General features: G+C 40.3%; 1 protein-coding gene across 2 annotated transcripts in view; it reads left to right on the top strand.

The window, feature by feature from the left end:
* SCLT1 (sodium channel and clathrin linker 1) overlaps window positions 1-13,606 on the top strand; it is a 97,784-nt gene extending 84,178 nt beyond the window's left edge. The window contains exons 19-21 of one of the 2 annotated variants that reach the window (XM_081075440.1): window positions 6,500-6,569; window positions 8,950-9,045; window positions 13,064-13,606. In XM_081075440.1, coding sequence (XP_080931566.1) covers window positions 6,500-6,569; window positions 8,950-9,045; window positions 13,064-13,126 — 229 coding nt within the window. In that variant the 3' untranslated portion in view covers window positions 13,127-13,606. Of the gene's footprint in view, window positions 1-6,499; window positions 6,579-8,949; window positions 9,046-13,063 lie in introns of both variants that reach the window. The other variant, XM_081075439.1, reaches the window with a different exon arrangement.
* The last annotated feature ends 10,746 nt before the right edge of the window (window positions 13,607-24,352 follow it).

The raw sequence follows: 24,352 nt of genomic DNA, 5'->3' as shown, positions 1-24,352 counted from the left end.
GTCAGGGAGACCAGAGGTTAGATTGTTACAGTTTTCTAGGTGATAGATAATACTGCTTAGAACAGAGTGTCGTTGGTAAAGATGGAGAAAAGTGGGCAGTCATGCAATATATTAGGGAGGCGGGACAGAACCTACTGATAAATCAAATATAGGGGATGAGGAAAAGGGAGGAATCTAAGACGACACCTAAGCCTTTGCGTGGAGTGTCTGGGTAGATGGCAGTGCCATTCTCTGGGAAGGAGGAAACCTGGGAAGCCCTACCTTCTGGTAGGCTGCATTTCAATCCTCCCTGACAGGTTAGAATGGTTGTGTTTCTAAAGATTTCCAGTGGAGAACTTTACTTGGCAAGTGTTTCAACTGTAGTACCACTGGGAAACTTTGTGCAAAGTCTTATCTAATGGTTTTCCAAGTCACTAATGGTACAGGGTATTCCCAATTATGTTATCTAATGAAGAGAAAATTTCTCCTAGGTCACACAGAGTGACATCATCCTCCTGGGTCTTTCCTGTACCCCTACAATGAAATGTCCTGTCAGAGAAATAAGCAGTTGCAAAGTACTAACAGACGGGCTTTAGAAAGTCTTGGGGTCGCTGGCAAACCCACTTTTCTCTCTACCCTTTAACATCTTTTAATATTTCATTCAGCAGAGGAAGGAATAGATGAGAAATAGATGGATTCTGGACAGGTACACTTGAGGTGCTCATTAGTGACCCTGTAACATGGACTAGATCAGGTCACTCGGGGGGAAAGAATCTGGGACTGACCAACCGTGATCCCGTAGATCTAATGCTGGCCTGTCTGCTCTAACCTGTGCTGTTTTTAGTTAACTGCGATTTGAAACCTTAGGATGCATTTCCTTTTCAGCAGTCAGGTCTTTTGAAGCCATACAAAAAGATGAGACAATACCAACCATTTTGCCACATACTTGGGATTAACTTTTTTTTTTTCCCAGAGAGTCTTTATTTTGCCTTTTAGATCTTAATATTATATGATGCCACAGATATACTTTACTAACACCTCTTGTAATTGATTCGACTGAAGATAAGAAGCAGTGTGATTTAGTTCAGAGATCATTTTGACTAAAAGACTGGTACGAAACTCATTTTTCATTCAATCATTTTATGACATTAAGAGCATTAAATAACCTCTCTGAGTCTTAACTCCTTTACTTATATGCTGAGAATAATAACTACTTTGCAACATTCGAGTAATAATAAGATACAGTAGTAAAGTTAAGATGCAGTAGAAAACCCTTTTGGCTGATGTCCACTTAATCACTTGAGGACGTTAACCAGTGAGCTAAATATCTGTGCCCATCACACTCGCCAGCACCCCAGGCATTCCCTGTGCCCCTACCTGGTGACCTCACTCCGGTATCACTTCTGTCACTTGCTTTGCCAGGTGTCTTTGTGTTTATTCCTAAAGCAGGTTATGCCAGTTGTACTTGTTTTGGAAATACATAATTAAATCAAGCAGTGATATATGAGTCAGAAAGAAAAGTGTTTCTTTTAAAACTTAGTTGTGTACTTTTGGGAATTTGCTGTTGAATTAGGTTTGGATATGCAACTGTAAAAGAATAGAAGGAATACTGTAAAAATCTAGAATATTTCTGAGTTCAGATTGCTTACCAAGTGCCTTTAAATTCTGGTATATTAATGAAGCTAAAAATGGAAATAATTATAGATGATACAATATGGATGTGGTTTGTGAAAGAAATTCAACATTGAAACACTCCAATCAGTGTGTTCGTACTTTAAAAAAAACAAAAACAGAAATCTAAAAAACTTCGTATATTCCAGGAGAAAAGCACAGACAAAATTCTTATCCTTCCTTAGGCCCCAGACCTCTCAAAAATCTAAGGACCATCTCCCCACAAAAGGTAAACAAACGCACAGAATCTTGCCTACAGTTTCAGGATGTTTGTGAACACACCTGCAGCCCCTCCATGGTCCATAGATAAAGAACCCTTGCCTTCACCTATTTGCATCTCGAATTGAAGAATTTGGTGACTTACCAATCTTGATTACAATATTTTGTTTACTAAAAGCATTTAATGTTTTCTTAATAGATTCAGCATAAATTACTTTGCATATAAATTATTTCTTAAATTTTACTTACACAGAGGGTAGTAAATCAATTATATTTTACAACTACATTCCTAAATCATATTTTGTAGGCATGACTAGGATTTTCTGTCACATACACATGAATTATATAAGTGAACTGAAAATATTTAGAACAGTGATGGGCTAAGCAATTCCCAATGATATTATAAGGAATTCCTTATTCTGCTATACTTACATTAAAATTGGTGGATGATAATAATCTTACCTTAAACTTATAGCATATTATATAATATGCCAGAAATTATAGAGAAATGGGTGCAGTTTTATTTAAATTCTTTCATTAGTGTGAAGAAATCTTTCCATGCCATAATGTCATATAGAAACTGGACACCGGAGGTGCCATCTATAGCCCTACCTTCTGGTAGGTTGCACTTAAATCCTCCCTGACAGGTTAGAATGGTTGTGTTTTTAAAGATTTCCAGTGGAGAACTTTACTTGGCAAGTGTTTCAACTGTAGTACCACTGGGAAACTTTGTGCAAAGTCTTATCTAATGGTTTTCCAAGTCACTAATGGTACAGGGTATTCCCAATTATGTTATCTAATGAAGAGAAAATTTCTCCTAGGTCACACAGAGTGACATCATCCTCCTGGGTCTTTCCTGTACCCCTACAATGAAATGTCCTGTCAGAGAAATAAGCAGTTGCAAAGTACTAACAGGTGGGCTTTAGAAAATCTCAGCGAGTCACTGGCAAACCCACTTTTCTCTCTACCCTTTAACACCTTTTAATATTTCATCTAGAAGAGGAAATGCTTAACTGAAAAATAACCTTGTCTTAGCCTGTTCAAATCCTTTGTACAAAGAAGTAGAATATAAATAAACCTAAGTAAATAAAAATAATCTTTTTCTAAAGTATGTTTTGTGGTAGATTCCTCAGTAAATGTTTACTAGGTTTTCTATAGGAATTTAGCTATAAATAAGCAAATACAGAGGGTGCCAAAAAAATGACACATTTTAAGGAAAACTATTAAAATAGTAATACTCGACATATACCAATAACAAAAGATGAATACAAGTCAGGTTTGACTTCTGCAATTACAAGAGGTGCTCAAAGTGTTACCATCAGTATCCAGACACTTCTGGTTACGGCGAACTACTGCTTGAGCAATGTTGGCCAAAGTCTCTACTTGTGTACATTTTTTGGCACCCCCCCCCCAGTATTTATTGAATTTCTATGTGTAAAGCACTGTGGTAGGTACTTTGGAAACCAAAACAATCCCCTTTTTAAAAATTTCCATTCTTGGAGTGTGTGTGTGTGTGTGTGTGTGTGTGTGTGTACAATATAATCCACTAATTAGCATTATAATACGGAATTGCTAAATGTCTTATACATAAAATAAGTATAAAGCTTTGATATGAAAAGAGACCAGCTTGGGTTAAAATGAATTGGGAAGGAATCTTGGAAAGAAGTGGGGCAAGGATGGAATCTTAAAGAATGAGCAGGATTTTGATGGCAAATCTAAAAAAGAGGTTGCAGAAAATGGTATAATGTGAGCCTAATGGTGATACATAAATGGTTTGTTTTCAAGAGAGTGAGAGCCCAACTGAAGTGGAAGGCTGCTATTGGCGATAAGGTTGGAAAGATAAATTACACAGAATTCCGGATAATTTTGAATGCCAATCTCAGGAATTTGGACTGTTTTGTCCAGTAACAGAGAGCCCTGGAAATTATCATTCAAAGGGGCAAGTTATTAAAGTGTTGTTTTAGAGAGAGATATGTGTGACGTGTGAGTTAGAGGGCCAGACCACTGCATTCACTGAGCCCTTCCATGTGTAGTCACGGGTACTTTGCAGATATTTTTAACTTGACGTTGAGAAGGCTGAGCAGTTGACTACTGCAACATATCTACAAATTAAGTTATAAGAACTTGAGTTGTGATGCTGACACTGAATAGGAATGAAGACTTGATGGTAGGGACATTGCAAAGGCAGGGTCTATTCAGGGACAAACTAGATGTTGCCTTTAAGGGAAAGGGAGAAATAGAGTTGGCTTTAAGGTTTTTCACTTAGGCAATGGGCGCAGAGATGTTGTCAGTGTAAAAGATGAGCGGCAGGATGAGCAGTAGGTTTGCGAGGCAATGTGGAAAGCTTGGTGTTAGGCGTGTTACCTTTGAAAGTAGGACTGAACCTTTAGGAAACACGTCGAAAGTAAAGATATAACTTGTTCTGTTTTCATATAAATGTGTAAATATTTGTATGTCTAGGATGCCCAGTACACTCACCCATACATGCTCTTTCACTATTCATTTAGCAGTTGCCTGCCAGGCTGCAGCCCTGGGGAGTTGTAGTTCAGAACACACACTTTAGAACCAAAGCACCGGGTTTTTCAATCCTGACTCTGCAACTGACTAGCTATGTGACTCTAAGCAAGTTACTTAATTTCCTTGTATGTCTCTGCCTTTTAATTTGCTCATATGTAAAAATGGGGATCTCATAGGGTTATCATGAAAACTAAGGTAATTTATAAAAAGCACCTAAAATAGTACCAGGCACATAGTAAGCACTATGAAAGCATCTGCTGCTATTGTCATCGTCATCATCATCATCTTCATCTTCACTGTTATTTGCCAAGTTCTGCTGAGTATCAGTTTATAAGGAGACCACGAGGAAGGATGAAGCTGCTGGACCTCCAGGGGGACTGAAAAGCCTGATACACAACAGAATAAATATTTATACAATAAAAAGTAACTTAAAGTTAATAATTTGTATCTTTGTGATCTCCAATTTTGGAGAAAATTATTTCTCTCTAATAGTATTTATTAGAAAGTGTTACTGTCACTCAAGTAAATTGTCATTGATAAATAAGCAAATAGTTTAGACATCAGATTGTTCAGTAGGGATTTTCTGAAAAGGCTTTCTATAAACTGAATGTTGCCTAACTTTATAAATATCATTGTTTTTTTCTTCATCTCAGTAGTACTCAAAGGTTATTTCTTAGCAGCACTAGTGTGCATAACTTTGACCTTAAATTACACTTGGCCTCAGACTGGCCACTTCAGTCGTTCTGTGTGGTGTTTTGTTTTGTTTTGCTTTCTTGGGGAGAAGCAAGAATTTGAAGTCACCTGAGATACTTTAAAGTAGCACAGTAATTGATTCTACATTGTTATTACCACCAAAATAAAGCCAAGATAAAACATTGGAGTTTGTCTGTCACAGAATCAATAATAAATATGTCAGCTCGCATAGTCAGTGGCCTGTATTGATGATGCTGCTGAGCGAGAATAAGCCATCTCCTCCTTAGTCTGTAAGTGCTGTTATGGCAACAGCTCTGTTTACCACCGTGGACCTTGCACTCGGCCCATAAAGACTGCTCAGTAAGTAGTTGTAGAATTGATTTGTGGGCGACATCATTTTTTGTTCTCGCCTGTGTATTTATAACAAATTGCTTCCGGATTTTAACAACTATTCATTCAAATATAGGACACTTAAGAGACCAAGTTTTTAAGCTATTTGTGTAGCTCCTTTGGAAAAAAATAAAGCTGAAGTTATTTTGCGAGTCTTATTCTGTTGATTTATTTAAGAAGCAGAAGTGAGGTCAAAGGATAAAAACCAATCCTGAATTAACTATGTGAATACTTAGAAATTGATTTGATCTTTTTTAAAGTTATTTTTAAGACTGTGTTGTATCTACTGACCTGGGACTCTTGAAATTATCTTTGGCCAAAAACAATATAATGCATATATGTTGAACAGAAAAACAAAGTTCTGTGCATAAGATAATTCCAGCTAATACCGCATAAAGGATATGAATGTATAAAACAACACATAGACAACCAAAGCTAAATACCAGCCCTGAATATACTAACTGTATATGAATCTTTGAAATGCATACTGTACTTAAAAATCCCAATAGCTTATGAGAGTCTATAACCAATACTACGTCTGTTTAATATGAATATACTTTCACTTTAGTGCCAAATAATACCTCAAGATAATAACAGTGAAGAAACTTTGACACTTTTAATATATATGTATCCAGGGTATTTTTGTTTTGTTTTTACTGTGGTAAATTATAACATAAAACGTACCATTTTAACCACTTTTAAATTGTGATAAAATATACATAACATTAAATTTATCATCTTAACCATTTTTAAGTGTACAGTTTAATAGTGTTAAGTATACTTACTGTTGTACAACCAACCTCTAGAATATATGTGCATTTTATGAAGAAATGAATGAGTCCTTTAAGATGTGGTCTATTAATAAGCAACTTTATTTTACACACAAGATGATATTTAAACATGACCATGTATCTTACTAATAAAGATTCTATTTTACTAGATTTTAGAACAGTTATATTAATGGTTCTCTCTCTCTCTCTCTCTCTCTCTCTCTCTCTCTCTCTCTGTCTCTTTCTCTCTCGATTAATAGGAGTGAGCTGAGTCGACAGAAACTTCATACTCAAGAGCTGCTTTCTCAGCTGGAAATAGCAAATGAAAAGGTAGCTGAGGTGAGATAATGGCTCTCCCGGGAAGGGCTTCTGCAGCAGCCTGATATGCATGTTGTAGGATTTTACCTGAGTCAAGTCCAAGTTAATTCTCGACTTGGAAATGACCATACAGATGTGTTTCTCATAGAAATCGCCCATAACCCTAACAGTCCACACTTAATGTGAATAAAAGCTTTGAAGGTCAGCATTCATCATATAAATGACAAAAGGTAGGGCTCCTATTTCAGTTGTACCAGTATACCTTGTGCAGTGTTTCAGAGAATGTGTTAGGATCCTCTTTATTTCTATGCATGCCTGAGATTATTTTTTTAACCCATTTTATTTTATTTTCCTCCATCACAGGAGACATGTGAAAATACTTTGGCCTACTGAAATATATTAAAATGCTTCTTTAGATTATTACTTTAGAACTAAATATAGCAAGAGTTCATCACTTTTTTCTTTGAAGTTAGTAAACAATTTCTAGATTATGATTAAAGCATTTCAGAACTCATTCTTTTGATGTTCTGACTTTGATTGCGTTTGTTGGAATTTCGTGAATAGGCCGTGTGGTCCGCTGTCTCTGAGTCCTTCTATAAGAGCAATAGTGGAATTATTACTCTTAGGTTTTGTAGCATTAGAAAACAATTAACACAAGCCATTAAAGTGCTCTTTGATGGAGTTCCCACTTCCAAGAATCTGTCCTAAGGAAGTTTCATTTAAAGTAGGAAAACATTTAAAAGAAGATATTCAACAAAGTAGTGTCAGTAATATTGGAAGATCAGAAGCAACAGTGATGACCAATAGAAAGAGAACGGTTGCGTATATATTATGATTTACCTAATCTGGACTGTGCCTTAACCATTATTGTAGCAGCGGAGAAAAGTGTACATTATATGTAGTCTCATTGTGACTATGAAAATTATAATTATAGGTGATGGAATTTTTTCCCCCAAGTTTTCTCTGAGTTAATGATGCACCTCTTAAATTTAAAACTACATATTTAAACAACTTGGTAAATTAGAACAGCCAATATAGTTCTCTTCATAAAATTTAATTTTGCTTCTGGGCACAATAAGAAATATATTGAGCTCATTTTAACAGGATACTGTTATGTCGATATTTTATATTACTAGGCACGATATTCACGTTATCACTTACATGTTAGGACAGGGGAACTATATACTTCTTCATCAAAAGTGTGTTCTTGCTATTCCTGATTAAGCTGGTTACTCTTGATTCCAACAGGTGCCAGAAAAGACTGAATCACAATTCTAGTTGTACAAAAACTTTTTTTTTCAGGCGAGTAAGTATGGAGAGGGATAATATGTTTTTTAATCGACAGCTTCTTTGAACTTGTCTGCGTGGCAGCATATTGTGACATTTATAGTCATGATGCCTGGATAGTTTCCTGAGATAGTTGTCCTGCTATAGTAGCAGGATGAACTGGGTGGTTTAAACAGAGATTGACTGTCTCACAGGTCAGGGGTCAGAGGTCCTCGATGGAAGTCAGGCAGGGTTGGTTCCCTCTGAAGACTCGGAGAACCCGCTTCAGGCCGGCTCCTGGCCCCGGTCGCCTCTGGCGTCCCTTGGTGTGTTGCTGGGGTGCTCCCTGTGTCTTTAAGACCCTATTTCCAAATATACCACATCCTGGGTACTGGGGGCTAGGACTTCAGCATCTTCTTTTGGGGACATTATTCAGCCGATAACAGTACCTTAAAAACTCTATTGACCCTAATACTCTCTGGAGTATACAGATGTTTGGGGGAACATGTAGAAACAGAGTTCTTCTCCTTTTAAAGAATACCTTTGGTATATAAGTCATTTAAGACACATCTGGCTCTGTAAAATCAGGATTTCAAGAATGAATATTTTCTGTTCCTTGAACTGTTGTCATGATGACATCACAGTTCCCCTAGACTCTCACCCTAGCACCGTCGCTCTAAGTGCACTGGCCAGCAGGGCAGTGCCTCGGGCATGCGGTGGGTTGCACATTCCCAGGACTCATGCCCTCCTGAAGCTCTGGCTGGGAGGGAGGTCCAGCAGTGTGTTCATTCTCTCCACATCGAGGCAGTGAGCTAGCATCTCCAGTTAACACATCAGAAATTGAAAGTCTTGTTCCTAACTTCTGATTCACTTTGCCTTGGATATAATTCACTTTTTTGTTGTTGTTGTTTTGGGCATGTAGGGGGGTAACAATTTAGTCAGAATGTAAAACCAACTTTGAACTTTGCAGTTGATAACTTGAAAAAAATGTAAATTTGGAGATGTATTATCTTTGCATTTTGTAAGTGGTAAAATTATGTCCAGATTGTTCATTGATTATTCCATAAAACATCTCCATGTCATATGTGGATTTCTAACTTGTTTGTTTTATATTTCTCCTTAATAGAGTGAAAAGTTAATTGTAGAGCATCAAGAAAAAGCCAACAGACTTCAGAGGCGGTTAAGTCAGGCGGAGCAGAGAGCCGCCTCAGCTTCTCAGCAGGTAGGGGGCGTCCTCATTGCCCTGGATAATAAATCGTCTGCATGGACCAAAGCTAAGGAAAGGTCCTCAAAAGTTCCCAGAGAACTGGTAGTTTTAACTTGATTAAACAATTTAAAATTAGTCTCTTTAGTATTTCAGTTAGAAAAGGTAAACTTTGGAAACAGAAATAAACATTAATCTCCTCCAATTGACTCCTAAATCTACAACTATCGTCCAGTATAATAGCCACTAAAATAATTAAAATTAAGTAAAATTAAAAATTGAAAACCTCATCTAACTAGTGTGCTGTACACCTGAAATTAATATAAAATAATATTGAGCATTAACTGTAATTGAAAAATTAAACGGGTGGAAAAGTGAAGAGGAATAAGAGGTCCAAATTTCCAGGTATAAAAACAAAGAAGTCATGGGGATGTAACATACAGCATAGGGAATATAGTCAGTAATATTGTGATAGCGTGGTACAGTGTCAGATGGTTGCTGGACTTTAGGTCACTCTTTAGGTATATAAATGTTGAATAACTATGGTGTACCCCTGAAACTAATATAATATTGTGTGTTAGCTGCATTTTTTAATAAAAATCTTAAAAAGAAAAATCGAAATCCTCGGTCACACTAGCGGATTTCAAGTGCTCAGTAGCCATGTGTAGCTCCGGCTGTCGTATCAGACTCTAAATATGAAATGACTCTATGATCAAAAAGTTCTGTTGGACAATTATGTGTAAAGCGAGGTAGGTATTTACTGACAGATTGCTTTGAATGTACTATTTCGGATTGTACTAACTTTGTCTTGTAGTTTTTTAAATCAAAAAAATTACTTGGTGTGTAGGTTAACTTCATTTAATGCATATTTGTATGTGGACACATTAATATAAATTATGATCTAAAGTTGTCCAATGGGAAATAGAGTTAGAAAATGTAGAGCATCGATGAAATACTGAGGGGTAATTACATCATAATACACACACATCATAATAATGAAATGGTCCATTTGTTCTAAAGTAGGAGCACTAGTCCCTCCTGTTGGGGACAAAATGAGACCAGTTTAGTGACTATAAAGATAGGCTGGAAACAGTGTAGGTAGGCAGGCAGGCAGGCAGACAAAAGCAAACTGAGTTAGTACATGATTAATTATATTTGGTTATAAATGTGCTACTTTAATCAATATTAATATTCTTAGATAATTTTATACATAGTAAAGCAGCTCTAAATACTCACTGAATTCAGTTTATGTTTGTGAATGTAGATTTATTTTTGAAATCTACTTCCGGTATGAACATGACATGGCACTTAAATAAAATCCAATAATAATTGGCCCTTCTGTTCCCCTCTCTCTTAAAAATAACTATAGCTTTATCAAGTAAGTTTAATTTCTTCTGAAATTGTGAATTACTGCATTAACTAATCATTCCAGAATTCATTCATTCATGCAGATTATGAGGTAGCAGGAGCCCAGGCTTACTAGGCAGTATGTTGAGTATGTTTTGGTGTCAGGCAAGTGGTCTACTTCCCGTAAGTAGCCGTGTGACTCTGAGAAGCTTCTGCTTCTCTAAGCCTCAGATTCCTCATGTTTAATGGAGGATAATATTAATAACACCTCCCTTGTAGAGTTACAGAAAGATCAAAGGAATTCACACATATAAAGCACTTAGCATAGTCATTAAATGATAAGTAGATACTTAGATATATAAGAAATTAAATTTCTTCATCACAATCCTTAAATCTTCAAGTTTACCTTTTTAAGGAACATGGTAAAGAAAATCCTACTTACAATCAACTACCTTGAGTTCTGTAGTGGAAAGTGTCCAGTTACAGAACCTGGATTATAATCCATTGGCGTCTAGTGTAGTCTCCCCCCCTAGACAGTCCCACACTGTTCCTAGACACGCCACCTACGCAGTCCCACACTGTTCCTCCTGCTACTTAACTCACTGGTGGCAAAGATCCCACCTTTCTCTGTGAGCTTTTTGTTTAATGTTTTGTCAGTAACCACCTCCTTAAACTTTTCTCCCTGCATTCTGTTCTCATTTGCAGATGCAAAGTAATCATTCAGCTTCTCTCCATACACAAAAAGGAATGTATTTCCTGGAGTTAATATTTTTTTCCCATCTTAAATTTGTCCAAGTCATAAACTTTCCTTATAAGACATATATTCAGTTTTTTAAAGACCTTTATCTTTGCCTTTTCTGAATGCTTTCTAATTTTCCCATTTTCCTCTGAAAAACGGTAACTGCTATTAGAAATAATACTCTGCTAAGGGCCTGGCACTTACTAAAATAACGGAGTTAAAGGATTATCATTGTCTCCAACATGTCACACTTTGCAGCGCAGCCAGCGTCATGGCAGTGGTTTAGCACAAGCCCCGCATTGTATCGACTCGTCACGCTCTAAATGTGCTCTTCTGGTTTACCTTTTCTCTACATCCATCATCATTCTTTGGACTGTGGTCCTATGTTCTAAGTATATCACTCGAAGCGACTGAATGCCATATTGTGCTCTGTTGACAGGATGGCGTTCTTAAAACAAAACTTAGAAACTATGAAAAGAAACCTATGAATGTGACTATGTAAAATTTCAAATTTCTGCATTAAAAAAAATCATAAAGTCAATGACAGACTGAGAAAAGTATTTCAACACATGTGACAAAAAAGCTAATCTCTTAAAGACATGCAAAGAGTGGCTAAGCCCACACTGACAGTGCTACAGTACAATAGACAGAGATGGCTTGTAGCCATCGTAAAAGATGCTCGTTCTTACCCAGAAGGCAAGTACAAATTTAAACTGCATTCACATACTTCTCACCTGTCAGGTCATGAAGTCTGATGATACATTGTGCTTGCACTTTCACGTGTCATGATGTAAGTGTGTATTAGCAGCCTCTTTGGAGCCCAGTTTGGTTGTATCTCTCAAAAATTGTGAATGCACATAACCTTTGACCCAGCAGTTCTAAGAATTTATTCTGCAGGTGGTGGACTTGCCACTTGGCAAGTCCATACAAAGAAGCATGTCCAATACTAATTGCAGTTGTGCCTATAATTTTAAAAGATTAAAAACTATCTAGGGGTGGCCGGTCAGCTCAGTTGGTTAGAGTGCGGTGCTGGTAGCACCAAGGTTACCGGTTCGATCCCCGCATGGGCCACTGTGAGCTGCACCCTCTTTAAAAAGAATAAAAAATAAAAAAAACTATCTAAATGCCCATCAGTAGGAAACTAGTTAAGTTTTAGAATATCCATGGAGGGGAAGTTTGCAGCTATTGAATAAAGTACATCTAATGTGGAACTATTTCTAAGGTAGATCATTTAGCAAGAAAAAAAACAAGATGAAAAGTCTGTGTAGTACTTTATTATTTTTTAAATAAAAAGGGATGAGAAAGTATATGTATATATTCTCGTTTAGAATATTTCAAGAAATATACTTTAGAATATTTCAAGAAATATACTTAGAAACTGGAATTAGTGGTGGTTTCTGGAAAGAGGGCTGTGGAATGAAGGACAGTGATGAGAAGACTTTTTTATGCTATACGGGTTTACTGTTAGGTTTTGTGGGGAGTTTTGTACTGTTAGGCTTTTTTTTTACTATTTGTTACTCCATATTAATTATAATCAATTCTAATTAATACTTAAAGATTATTTATCTATTAGACTTTTCTTACTGTGATCTGTCATCTTTTTTTTTACCAGCCCTGCAATGTGCTAGCTTACACTTAGTTTGTGTTTTGCCACTTTTCTGATTAACTTTTATCTAGATGTTCCTCATCCATCTGTAAAACATATTTTGGAATTCTGAATATATCACTGAGCTAAGGAATGTCATATTTGACCTGCATATTTCTAGAATGATACAGACATTTTAAAGTCTCAAGAGTAAACTAGAAATTAACACAAAAGGTGACCTCTTACAAAACCCCCTAAAATTATTGTTCTCAACAATTTTAAGTTGTGATGCGTTATACTTGGTATTAGTCTAAAGTTTTCCACAGAACAAGTAACTACATACTTATTGTTCATTTTAATTGCAGCTCAGTGTGATTACAGTGCAGAGAAGAAAAGCAACCTCCATGATGAATCTGGAAAATATTTAAAACTATTCGTCATTCCCTCACAGAACTTTGGCATTGGGACAGCTGTTGGACTGGCAGTGCACAGAAACGGTCCGACCCGCAGAGAGTGGTCGATCGGGCTTGTGTCATCTGCATAAGCATTTTCCATTCTGTTTTGAGGGTTATTGGAAAACAGAATGGTGACAGCTTCCTGTAAGTAAAGAAAACATAATCCTATATTGAGCTTCAGTGGAGAATAAAGCCAGCTGAGAAGAACTCATTTCCTTCATCAACATGTCTAGTTTTTAATTCCCCCTTTCTTCTGTGGAAGAACATAATAATTTTCAAACTATGATAATCATGAGAAAGAGATTTTAAGAAAATGCTAGAATTTTAATATGTCAGGTTCCCAGATTTGAGAAATTTGCATCTAATTAGTACTCCTAACATATTTTTCAGGGTTCCAAGTGTCCGTTTTATTATGAACTCATAAATGTAATAAATTATGCACTTTCTAAACTGATGCTGTCATGTATTTTAATGTATAATTGTAGTGATTCATTTTTAACTCATATGATTTCCAGTGTTCATCAAATACTGATATTTAAAAATTTGGGAGGTTTGGGATTTTTTTGTTTTATTTCATTTTGCTGTTACTAAAAAGCAGGAGTGATGAAATGGGATCTGAGCTCTGAGGATGCGTAGCATTGAACTCTCATTGCAGCCCTGTTTCCAGAGGTCATGTCGTCAGCTGGTCTCTGCTCCTCATTTGAACTTGGTGCGCCCTGCTTTGTGGTGGTTCGAGCAGATAGATTGCATGTGGATAACAAGTTAGGAGACTGTTAACAATTACAGAAAAAAGTCCAGATCAAAGATAATGAATTGAGTTTGAGGTGACATGCAAACATTGGTGTGTAAATATTCAGCCAGAGTCAGAAGCTGAGGACGACGCTAACCAACTGGGTTGGTCAGGGCTCCTTGGTGTGAAGCGGAGCACCGGGCACAGCGCGCCGGCCTTGCCTGGGCGTCTCATGCGAGGTCACCGGGTGCCTTTGCCCCTCCATCGCCAGTGCTCTCCCCTAATGCTGGCCCTCTTTTACATCCACCATCATCCTCCGTCCCCACACAGGGTCTGCTCATACTGTGCCACGTGCGCATGCTTCAGATAACTACCCAAACATCGCTGTCCCAGAGAGCCTGCCTCGGCCTCCACACTAGGTCAGGGCCCCTGTTGTAATGCTCTTACCAGTGTGCTGTATTGTCCTTCATAGCACTTGTCAAAGCTCGTAATTAACCTTGTGAATTTTTTTTCTCTAATGTCATCTCCTCAACAGACTGCGAGCTCCTTGAGAACGGCACCCATCATTGTACTCATAGCACACAACAGAGTGCTTGGCACATGGAGAGTATTTAATAACTGTTTGTTCAGACACTGACGCTGAGTATTTAAGGACAGGCCCTTTAGTAAATGCTTTCGTTTGTTGAATGAGCTCAGGAAGAGGCTGAGCTCAGGGAGGGAGACTGAACAGGAGCCGTGAGACAGCTGTAACCCGGAGAATCCAATGTGAGAAAAACTGAAGGGAGGAAATCGGATATTCTAAGTAGGGGGCAAATCACTGCTAGTGTCAAGTGCAGTGACTGAGACAAATCATACCAATAGGACAGTTAGATGGTGATTAGAGAGGAGGCACTTAGCTTATTTCCATTTCGCAGAGAATGTTTTATTTGTTTCTCTAATGTAAATTCCTTCCCATGTCATTCACAGACAATTTCCATGTAATATTATGTTCATATTCATATAGGATGTGGAACTTAGTTTTAAAAACTTTTAGAGATGTTAAAATTATATCTGACCCAAAAAAAAGGGACCGTAGGAGAAAGCACTTCAGAAACTTAACGTTCTAGACCAGGGGTATCCAAACTGCGGCCCGCGGGCCAACTGCGGCCTGCAATCCATTGTTAATTGGCCTGCAGCAAATTCCAAAAATATATTTAGTTTACTTAAATAAACCAGGTGAGGCAATACGTACTTCACCTCGAGTGAGTGGCCCGGCTGTTTGTGTATTTTACCGCATATGGCGCTTGGTAAAAAACGTTGAAAAAAGTTTGGACACCCCTGTTCTAGACAAACAGAATACAAGTGCTGTTACCCTTTTTCAAAAAGAAAATCTAACTTCCCAGACTCATTTCTTCAAGGCAAAAGCGCTAGCACTTTCTCCAAACTGTGGTCCCAGGCACCTACTTCTTATGCTTTAATATTAATAGCCCCCTCTGGAGGTCTCCTTATTCTCCAAGAAAAGGACAGGCTACTTATATGCAGAGAATAGGCCTTTCTGATCTCTGTTGAATTTGAACAGACTTAAGCTACATTTAGCCACAGAACTGAGCACGTTTGGTTATGTCTCTCATAGAAAAGTTTGTTAGCTAATGATTTCTAATGTAAAAATGTAGGGCAGTTTTTGATATTTCTCATGTTGGTCAGTCTTGACTTCATGAACACATACAGTAGGTATCATTTATTCTGTGAACTGTGTTTTAGGAGACAAGGGAGATGAACAGGAAAGAGAGAAAAGAAATTATATAAATCTGAAACTGGGGACAACACAGCTAGTTCATTTTATTTATTCATGTTTCTTTATTGTGTCTCCCTGAGGAAGAAAAGATATGATTACTTCTTCTTCTCTTTGTATACAAATATGCAAATTGGGGCAGCCAACAATCTTCTAATTTCTCCTCTGGTGTGAGAACTACCCCAAATATGGGAGAACATTAGCAATGATTCAGTCATTCGTTTATTCAGCAAATATGAATATTTCATAGGTGCACAGTCTGCCAAGCCAGCTCTCAGACAAATCAAGAAAGAGTGAAAAAACACTTTAAGCATTTTACCATAAAGTCTGTTCTTTAACCATAATATGTTTTATCATTTTTTTCCAAAATAACAAATTTGTAATGAGCTTTTTTATATTTTTATCAAAAATAATGATTTTTGTTAGTTTACTTAAAAATGTCTATAAACACATAGCTGTGTCTACAGAGAGGAGACAGACGCAGCAATACCCCAATGTCTGTCCCTAGTGTACCCCTAGCCCTTAAAACTTACAAAAATGTATGGCCATTGTGACAGTAGCAGGGCTCTTAGTATGTATATAAGGAAGAACTAAATAAATATGCACATATAGGTAACAAAATCATAGGCTGGAAAGACATCCTTAAAGTAATTTTGTATAATGCTGGCATCCACCCGCCTAGAGAAAAACATACACCAAGTGGTCTTCCAGCCCCCGGAACACTGCCACGGGCCAGTGTTCTGACTCTCACCCCATTCTTGTTTCTTCCACTCAGAAACTATACTGGATTGTAAGCAAATGAGAATCACATTTGAGAGATAACTTTGAATCTGCTCGAGTTTATTTCTTCTCAAATACACATTCTTAAAGTTCACTACTTTATTTTTCGTAACAAATCACTCCTGGTGTTGTGCACAGCTGCTGAAATTCACTGCAGGGGCGTTTGCTCTCATTGAGGTGGCCCAATCCACTTTCCACCAGCTCTGACCCTTAGCCACGTCTTCCTGACTGAAATGTGTCTCTCTGCCTTCTACCTTGTGCGACAGAGTCTAGACCATCTGCTATGTACGCGTAGGGCGGGTCTTCAGCCTTTTAAAAATAATTATTGCTCTCCCTGCACTTAGTTTACACCTCCATTTCGTCAGAGGACTTGGTTTTGAGTCTTGGCCAACCAGGCCCTGGTCTCTGAAAGCACCCGTTCGCATACATCCTTCACTCGTCCAATGTTTACTGAGCCCCTGCTTTACACCAGGTGTGCGTGGGATGCAGCCATCTTATGCCCAGAACCGACGTTATGTTATGTTCAAGGTATGAACTATCAGTTCTTTGTTCTAGATCATGATTGAAAGGGGTGGGAAGAGGGTGATACCTGCCTAAGTGTGGGGAAGAGCGTATGAGACTATCCAGGGGGCAGACGTGGCTTCAAACCACATCCCCTTCCCCTGCTCCCCATCCTAAGAGTCTGAAGTATTCTCTTAGGGAAGCATGCTTTGACAGTTACTGTAGTTAGTGATTCATGGAAATGTACATAGAATTTCTCATTAGTATTTCAGATGAGAAAAAAATGAGAATCACTGTTCTAGAGTCTACACTCCCATTAATGCAGCTTAAAATTGTTAGCTTTTTTGGAAGTTGAATGATACTGTTGGATAGATATTCAGCATATTGTTCACTAAAATCGTAAAGCTTTTCCAAACATTTTGTTGCTAAATCATATATTTGCCCCAGAAGCCAGACTAATCATTTATTCCTATAAATTTCATTCTATTTGTATTATTACAGTGTGCTAAAGTCATTTCAAGTGCTATTGCTGTCATCCAATTGTTACCTGTAAGCATGGGAACCATTTCTGTTTTATTTTGTTTTACTGCTGTATTTTTTTAAAAGATTTTATTGAGGAAGGGGAACAGGACTTTATTGGGGAACAGTGTTTACTTCAGGTCTTTTTCCAAGTCAAGTTGTTGTCCTTTCAGTCTTAGTTGTGGAGGGCGCAGCTCAGCTCCAGGTCCAGTTCCCGTTGTTAGTTGCAGGGGGCACAGCCCACCATCCCTTGTGGGACTCGAGGAGTCGAACCGGCAACCTTGTGGTTGAGAGCCCACTGGACCACGTGGGAATCGAACCAGCAGCCTTCGGCGTTAGGAGCATGGAGCTGTAACCGCCTGAGCCACTGGGCTGGCCCTTACTGCTGTATTGCTTGCACCCATGACAAGTTTTTCTTTACAATGAATATCATCTACAGATCAGATAAACATGCCACCCATATTTTTGTTCAGATCATTGAAAAGACGAGAACTTATCGATCTGAGTACAGTCAGTCTCCTAAAGCATGCCAACCACCAACTCCAGGAATGGGTAACCAAAAAGGACCCACGAGGCCTGGTCATTCAGCCCCTTTGTAATCTGACCCTTTTTGCTGCTTTTACACCATCATAAAAACACCAAGAAAAGTCCATCCTTCTTCCTGCTTAAAGTTCATTAATGACACAACTGTCATACTTTTCCGACCTAGTCTAGTAATCCAGTCCAAGAAGAAAGTTAGATGGATTTCTTCTTAGTAAATCCATGTAGCATCCGAGTAAACAATGTTTGTTCCTTTTGTGTTAAAACAAACCTTTAAGCCCTTTAATATAGCATCATGGAAATTGTCGTTCAATATTTTCATCCTTTTTTCCCCCAAAGAATAAACAAGCCATCAGAGCATTAATATGATGTATAAGGAAATCTGTTAACACTTAGATCTGTGAAGATTAAAGAGAGGAGACTCGCATCTCATTTCATATAAACTATAGGGGATTAAGAGAGAATGAGAAGTTGCAGTCACTTTTCTCCCAATAACCAAAAGACCCCACTGACAGCTCTGGCCCTGAATCTACAGTAACCCTACCACTCCGTATTGCTGATGCCTGCTTACCGAGCTCCCATCACGTGCGGGCGTTGGACCAGCATCATGCATTTATTATCTCATACAGTTCAACAACCCTGCTGAATAGATAGCGTCCTCTTCCCAAAGACAGAGGTGTGATAGAAGTGAAACAGCTCGCCCAGTGTCATGGAGTGGACAGTGGCCCCGCAGATTTTCAGATCAGGTCTGCCGAATGCAAGATTCCTTCTCGCGACATTTAGCCTTGGAAGCCCCAGAACCGTGATTTGACATCTCTTCCATTGGCTGACAGCAATTGAGCAGTTGCCTTTATAGGTTCTCTGAGTGCCCTGGGATGTAATGCATCTGGGTCAGGAGACTCAAGCTTACTTCACTGTAAACAGTGAGTTCAAAATATATACGCGGTCTGACAATTAACTTCGTGAACTTGTTGCAACGCTGTTGCTAACCTTTTTTGATATCAGAAGGATTATTCATTTGAATTTGTACCAACTGGACAGTTAACCAACTTTACTATTTGGAAGTGCTGAAAAGGCTGCGTGAAAAACGTAGACGACCTGAACTTTTCGCCAACAATTCATGGCTCTTGCATCACGACAAGGCACAAGCTCACACAGCTCTGTCTGTGAGGGAGTTTTTAGCCAGTAAACAAATAACTGTATTGGCACACCATCCATACTCACCTGATCTGGCCCCCAATGACTTCTTTCTTTACCCGAAGATAAAGGAAATACTGAAAGGAAGACATTTTGATGACATTCAGGACATCAAGGGTAATACAACAATAGCTCTGATGGCCATTCCAGAAAAAGACTTCCAAAGTTGCTTTGAAGGGTGGACTAGGCGCTGGTGTCGGTGCATAGCTTCCCAAGGGGAGTACTTGGAAGGTGACTGTGTGGACAAAACCCCAAAAAACAGTTTCCAGGCTCTCGGCCTCACATAGAAAGGTGCTGGCTCGGGTAGTAAATGGCCATCAACTGTGATCAGATGGCCAGCAGCTGTGGCTAGTTGGCCGTCAGCTGTAACCCGTAGGCCATTGGCCACTGATATAACTGCTGTGGCTATGCTAGCAGAAAAGAATGGGGGCTAGCAAGAAGATGGTGGCTGGCAAGCGCGGACTGCTGTTAGGCAGATTATGTAGATCCTGCTCCCTGTGTCTCCAGCCCAGACGCCAGCGAGAATATATTGGTTTGACTCCCCTACTTATGGCTCCATGGGTGTTCCTTTTTGGCCTTACCGTGTCCTGCGTTCTTGGGCGGGGAGTGGGAGCTGAGACCCTGCACGACAAATGGCGCAGCGAGCAGGGTCCCCTGCGTGACACTTGGCGTAGTCGGCAGGATACGGTGCTGGCCAAAGCTTTCCGAAGGGCAGTGGAGCAGTTTGTGCGTATGAAAGCTCAGTCTGAGGAAGACCAGGAGGAGCAGCTGCCGGAGAGCTCGATTCCCGTGGAGGGGTGGAAAGATGTGGATGGTTCCCCAACCAGCAGAGGCCGGAGAAAGCGGAGAAAGCGAAGGTTGTTGCCGCCCTGTGGGCTGGGAACTGCTTGCTGAGGCAACTTGGATGCGGGACTTGTCCCAGGAGGAAATGCATGCTGAGTCCTCCGTGGGAGATGAGGGTGAGGTCAAGGTCATCCCTCACCCCCAGGACAGCCCTGGCTAATGACTATGGACTATGGGGAATTGCCTTCCATCCCTAATTTATTGGACGCTTGACTGTTTGGGAACATACCACCATGTAGTGGGACTGGCGAGAATGTTTGCTTTTGTGTCTTGACTGGCCGCCATTGATAATATGTAAGCACCTTGATGTGAGCCGCTGTTGTTCCAGCACAGTACCCCGAGAGGCCCAGAGAGAGTGGCAGTGCCCTGAGGCCCTGGCTGTGTCCAGGAAGTCTGGCTGTGTCCAGAGAGAGTGGCAGTGCCCTGAGAGGCCCTGGCTGTGTCCAGGAAGTCTGGCTGTGTCCAGAGAGAGTGGCAGTGCCCTGAGGCCCTGGCTGTGTCCAGGAATTCTGGCTGTGTCCAGAGAGAGTGGCAGTGCCCTGAGGCCCTGGCTGTGTCCAGGAAGTCTGGCTGTGTCCAGAGAGAGTGGCAGTGCCCTGAGAAACTCTGGCTGTGCCCGGGGAAACAGGTGGTACCCTAAGAAGCCCAGGAAGTCTGGCTGTGCCCAGAAGTACTGTGGTGGTCCCCTGAGAAACTCTGGCTGTGCCCGGGGAAACAGGTGGTACCCTAAGAAGCCCAGGATGTCTGGCTGTGCCCAGAAGTACTGGGGTGGTGCCCTGAGAAACCCTGGCTGTGCCCGGGGAGACTGGTGGTACCTTAAGAAGCCCAGGAAGTCTGGCTGTGCCCAGAAGTACTGGTGGTGCCCTGAGAAACCCTGGCTGTGCCCAGAGAGCCTGGCTGTGTTCGGGATAGTGCATTCACCTCCAGGCTCCTTGCACAGGGCCCCTCGCAGAAGACGCTTGTTGCGTAGATTGTGAGGCGAGACCCTGTAGGGGTGGAGTGTGTGGACAAAACCCCAAAAAACAGTTTCCAGGCTCTCGGCCTCACATAGAAAGGTGCTGGCTCGGGTAGTAAATGGCCATCAACTGTGATCAGATGGCCAGCAGCTGTGGCTAGTTGGCCGTCAGCTGTAACCAGTAAGCCATTGGCCACTAATATAACTGCTGTGGCTATGCTAGCAGAAAAGAATGGGGGCTAGCAAGAAGATGGTGGCTGGCAAGCGCGGACTGCTGTTAGGCAGATTATGTAGATCCTGCTCCCTGTGTCTCCAGCCCAGACGCCAGCGAGAATATATTGGTTTGACTCCCCTACTTATGGCTCCATGGGTGTTCCTTTTTGGCCTTACCGTGTCCTGCGTTCTTGGGCGGGGAGTGGGAGCTGAGACCCTGCACGACAAATGGCGCAGCGAGCAGGGTCCCCTGCGTGACAGTGACCGTAGTGATATTCACAATGAGGTATTATTATGCAGGGTGGCAAGCGGGGGTCTCAGCTCCCACTCCCCACATAAGAACACAGGACATGGTGAGGCCAAAAAGGAACACCCACGGAGCCATAGGTAGGGGAGTCATACCACTATAGTCTCGCTGGTGCCTGGGTTGGAGACACAAGAAGCAGGAGCCACACGATCCGCAACCCGCCATCCACTTGTCTCTGCCAACCAACCTTGTCAGCTCCATCCGCCATACTAACTGCAATCTGCTCTTGCTAGCTCAGCCACCATCTTCTTGCTAGCCCCCATTTGCTGCTAGCGTAGCCACGGCAGTTATATTAGTGGCCAGTGGCTCACTGGTTACAGCTGACGGCCAACTAGCCACAGCTGATGGCCATCCAATCACAGCTGATGGCCATTTACTACCTGAGCCAGCACCTTTCCGTGTGAGGCCGAGAGCCTGGAAACTGTACTCCTAGCTCTGTCCCCACAGGTATGTAGCACTTTTTCTAGGATGAGTTCCCGAACTTAATTTCCAACCTTGTATCTATTTTATATATATATAAAATATCTACCAATAACATAAATATATATGTTGATTTGTGTTTAGCAATTGTAAAGTGTTTGATACAATACTGCATGATTTCCTGGTACCTGGGACCAGATAAGGCCAAGATATGATCACCAGTAAAGCTGGCACAGAGTCGCAGTGAGCAGGGAAAGGAGGAAAGTGCTGTGGGGCTCCCACAGGGCGGAGGGGAACACCACAGAATACTGGCTTCAGGAGGAAATCATTTCACACTGGTGATAATCCTGAAATTAGAACCACCAGCCAGATTAGTGGGTAAAATAACCTTATTTAACCCATAATTATAAATGTACTAAAAACTGAGCCATGTACTGTAAGCCGAGTTGTAGTGAGAATATTAGCCAGGATACATTCGTGTTAATTAGGAATGAAGGTACACAGGATTTTATTTTTATCTTTGCGATTTAATTTTGGAAATACCACATTGCTTGACTTATTTGTAAAAAGTAACCAGATTTACTATGTTTTCTATCACAGAAGTACTGATTTGAAGGTTTTGCATCAATTTAAAGTCTTAAAGACATTAGTCCTCATTCTAGTCATTATCAAGAAACGATGTGATTTTAAATAATTCTCTTTAACTTTCCAAGCAATGTCAGGATATAGAGAGAATTGTTATTCGAGTTCCTGGTAGCAATGCTATTTTGTTTGCTCATATGTGCATATATTTTATCTGTAAATGGTGTGTGTGTGTGTGTGTGTGTGTGTGTGTGTATGTGTGTGTATGCACGAGCTACGTAAACATATATGACGCTAAGTTAACGTATTCCATTCTCACCAGGAGGCAGGGACTGACCACAAGCTGACTGTTACTTGTTATCCATTAGATTATCTTGTACATTAACATAATGTTTGAAGCCAAGATTATTAGCTCTGCTTTATAGAACTCATTAACCTGAAGTTCACATGTATAACCCTCAGTACTCAAAACAAACGAATTACTTTGTGTGAACTACTTTTATATTCTGAGAGACTCCCAGCTCTACCACCTACTTATTTTGAGCAAGTAATTTAATTTTCGTGCCTCAGTTTCCTCACCTGCAAATCAGATAATAGTGCCTACCTCACATGTTGCGGGGTATAAACGAATTAATAATATGCATAAAATACAGATGGGTGCCTGCCATGTGATAAGCCCTTTGTAATTATCTGCAAAAGCCTGTAGGTTCCCCTGAAGGCTACGTGGAATGACAGAATCAGTTTTTAATTGCAGAAGTTATCACTATGGAGATAGCTTTGGCAAGGTTGCAGCAAATTGGGAGGAGGAGGGATTAATTTCAGCAAGACTCGAGTCAAGGAAATAAGAGGCTGTTGCAATAATCAAGGCAAGAAATGATGAGGCTTGCACTCGATGGCAAGTGAAAAATTCCGAAGAGACAGTAAATGCAGTACGCAGACCTAGAGCGCATTTGGTTGTGGGAGTTGAAGAAGAAAGGACTCACCAAGGACGCCCAGGTTTCAGGCGTGGGTGACCTCTCTAGGGCAGGAGATAGACAAGAATGAGTTCCGAAATCTCCAGCACCTGCATGCCTCCAAGAAGACACACCCAACAAGCCATCCATGAGAACCCAGGAAAAGCTGGGTTACCAGCCTCAGCAGTGGAGACAATAGCTGCAGTCAAGGAAGGAGGTAACACTTTTTTTTATCCTTTTCTTCAATAACCAAGCAATTAGAGCTCTTCTGTGCTATACCAGACTAGAACACCTCATCTAATGCAGTTCTGAGCATTGAAGAGAAATCATGTTGAAGATTGCAACCTTGAAGTTAATTGCGAAGTTTGCTGCAGATGGCTAATGTTTCGAAGGTAGAAACCGTTTTCTAAGTGAACTGGGTAAAAACACGAACGTGAGGCCCTGATGCCACATTTCCCATCACATACTGCACAACTGCCAACGACAAGCCCTTCCTTTGGCTCCTGGGGACTTAATTTCCCCAGGGAACTATTGTGGTTATTCAACTTTAAGACCTTGTAGGAAGAATCACAGTTATTTCTCCCTGGGGTCTTACTCAGAGCAAGCAACAACAAAGTAAATAGTCACTAAGGAGGAACAAGCTTTCAGCCAAATGTATGAACAATTCATGTAAAAAAATACAATAACGCTGGCCCAATTTGGACAGAAATTATAAATTAGGGATAGTGGCACTACGCGGTTGTGGCTCCTGGGCATCGCCATGTCCGTGAGAAGGCACCACTCACACCTGTTTTGCGTCCCAGACACAAAGCAAGGCGCATTTCACCATCCAGTTTCCACATGTAGTGACTGAAGGCTGTTTCGGGCTGGGAGAAGCACACAGGCCCA

Source organism: Rhinolophus hipposideros (genome assembly GCF_964194185.1).
Source record: "Rhinolophus hipposideros genome assembly, chromosome: 16".
NCBI lineage: Eukaryota > Metazoa > Chordata > Mammalia > Chiroptera > Rhinolophidae > Rhinolophus > Rhinolophus hipposideros.
This window is presented reverse-complemented; position numbering and strand designations above follow the sequence as displayed.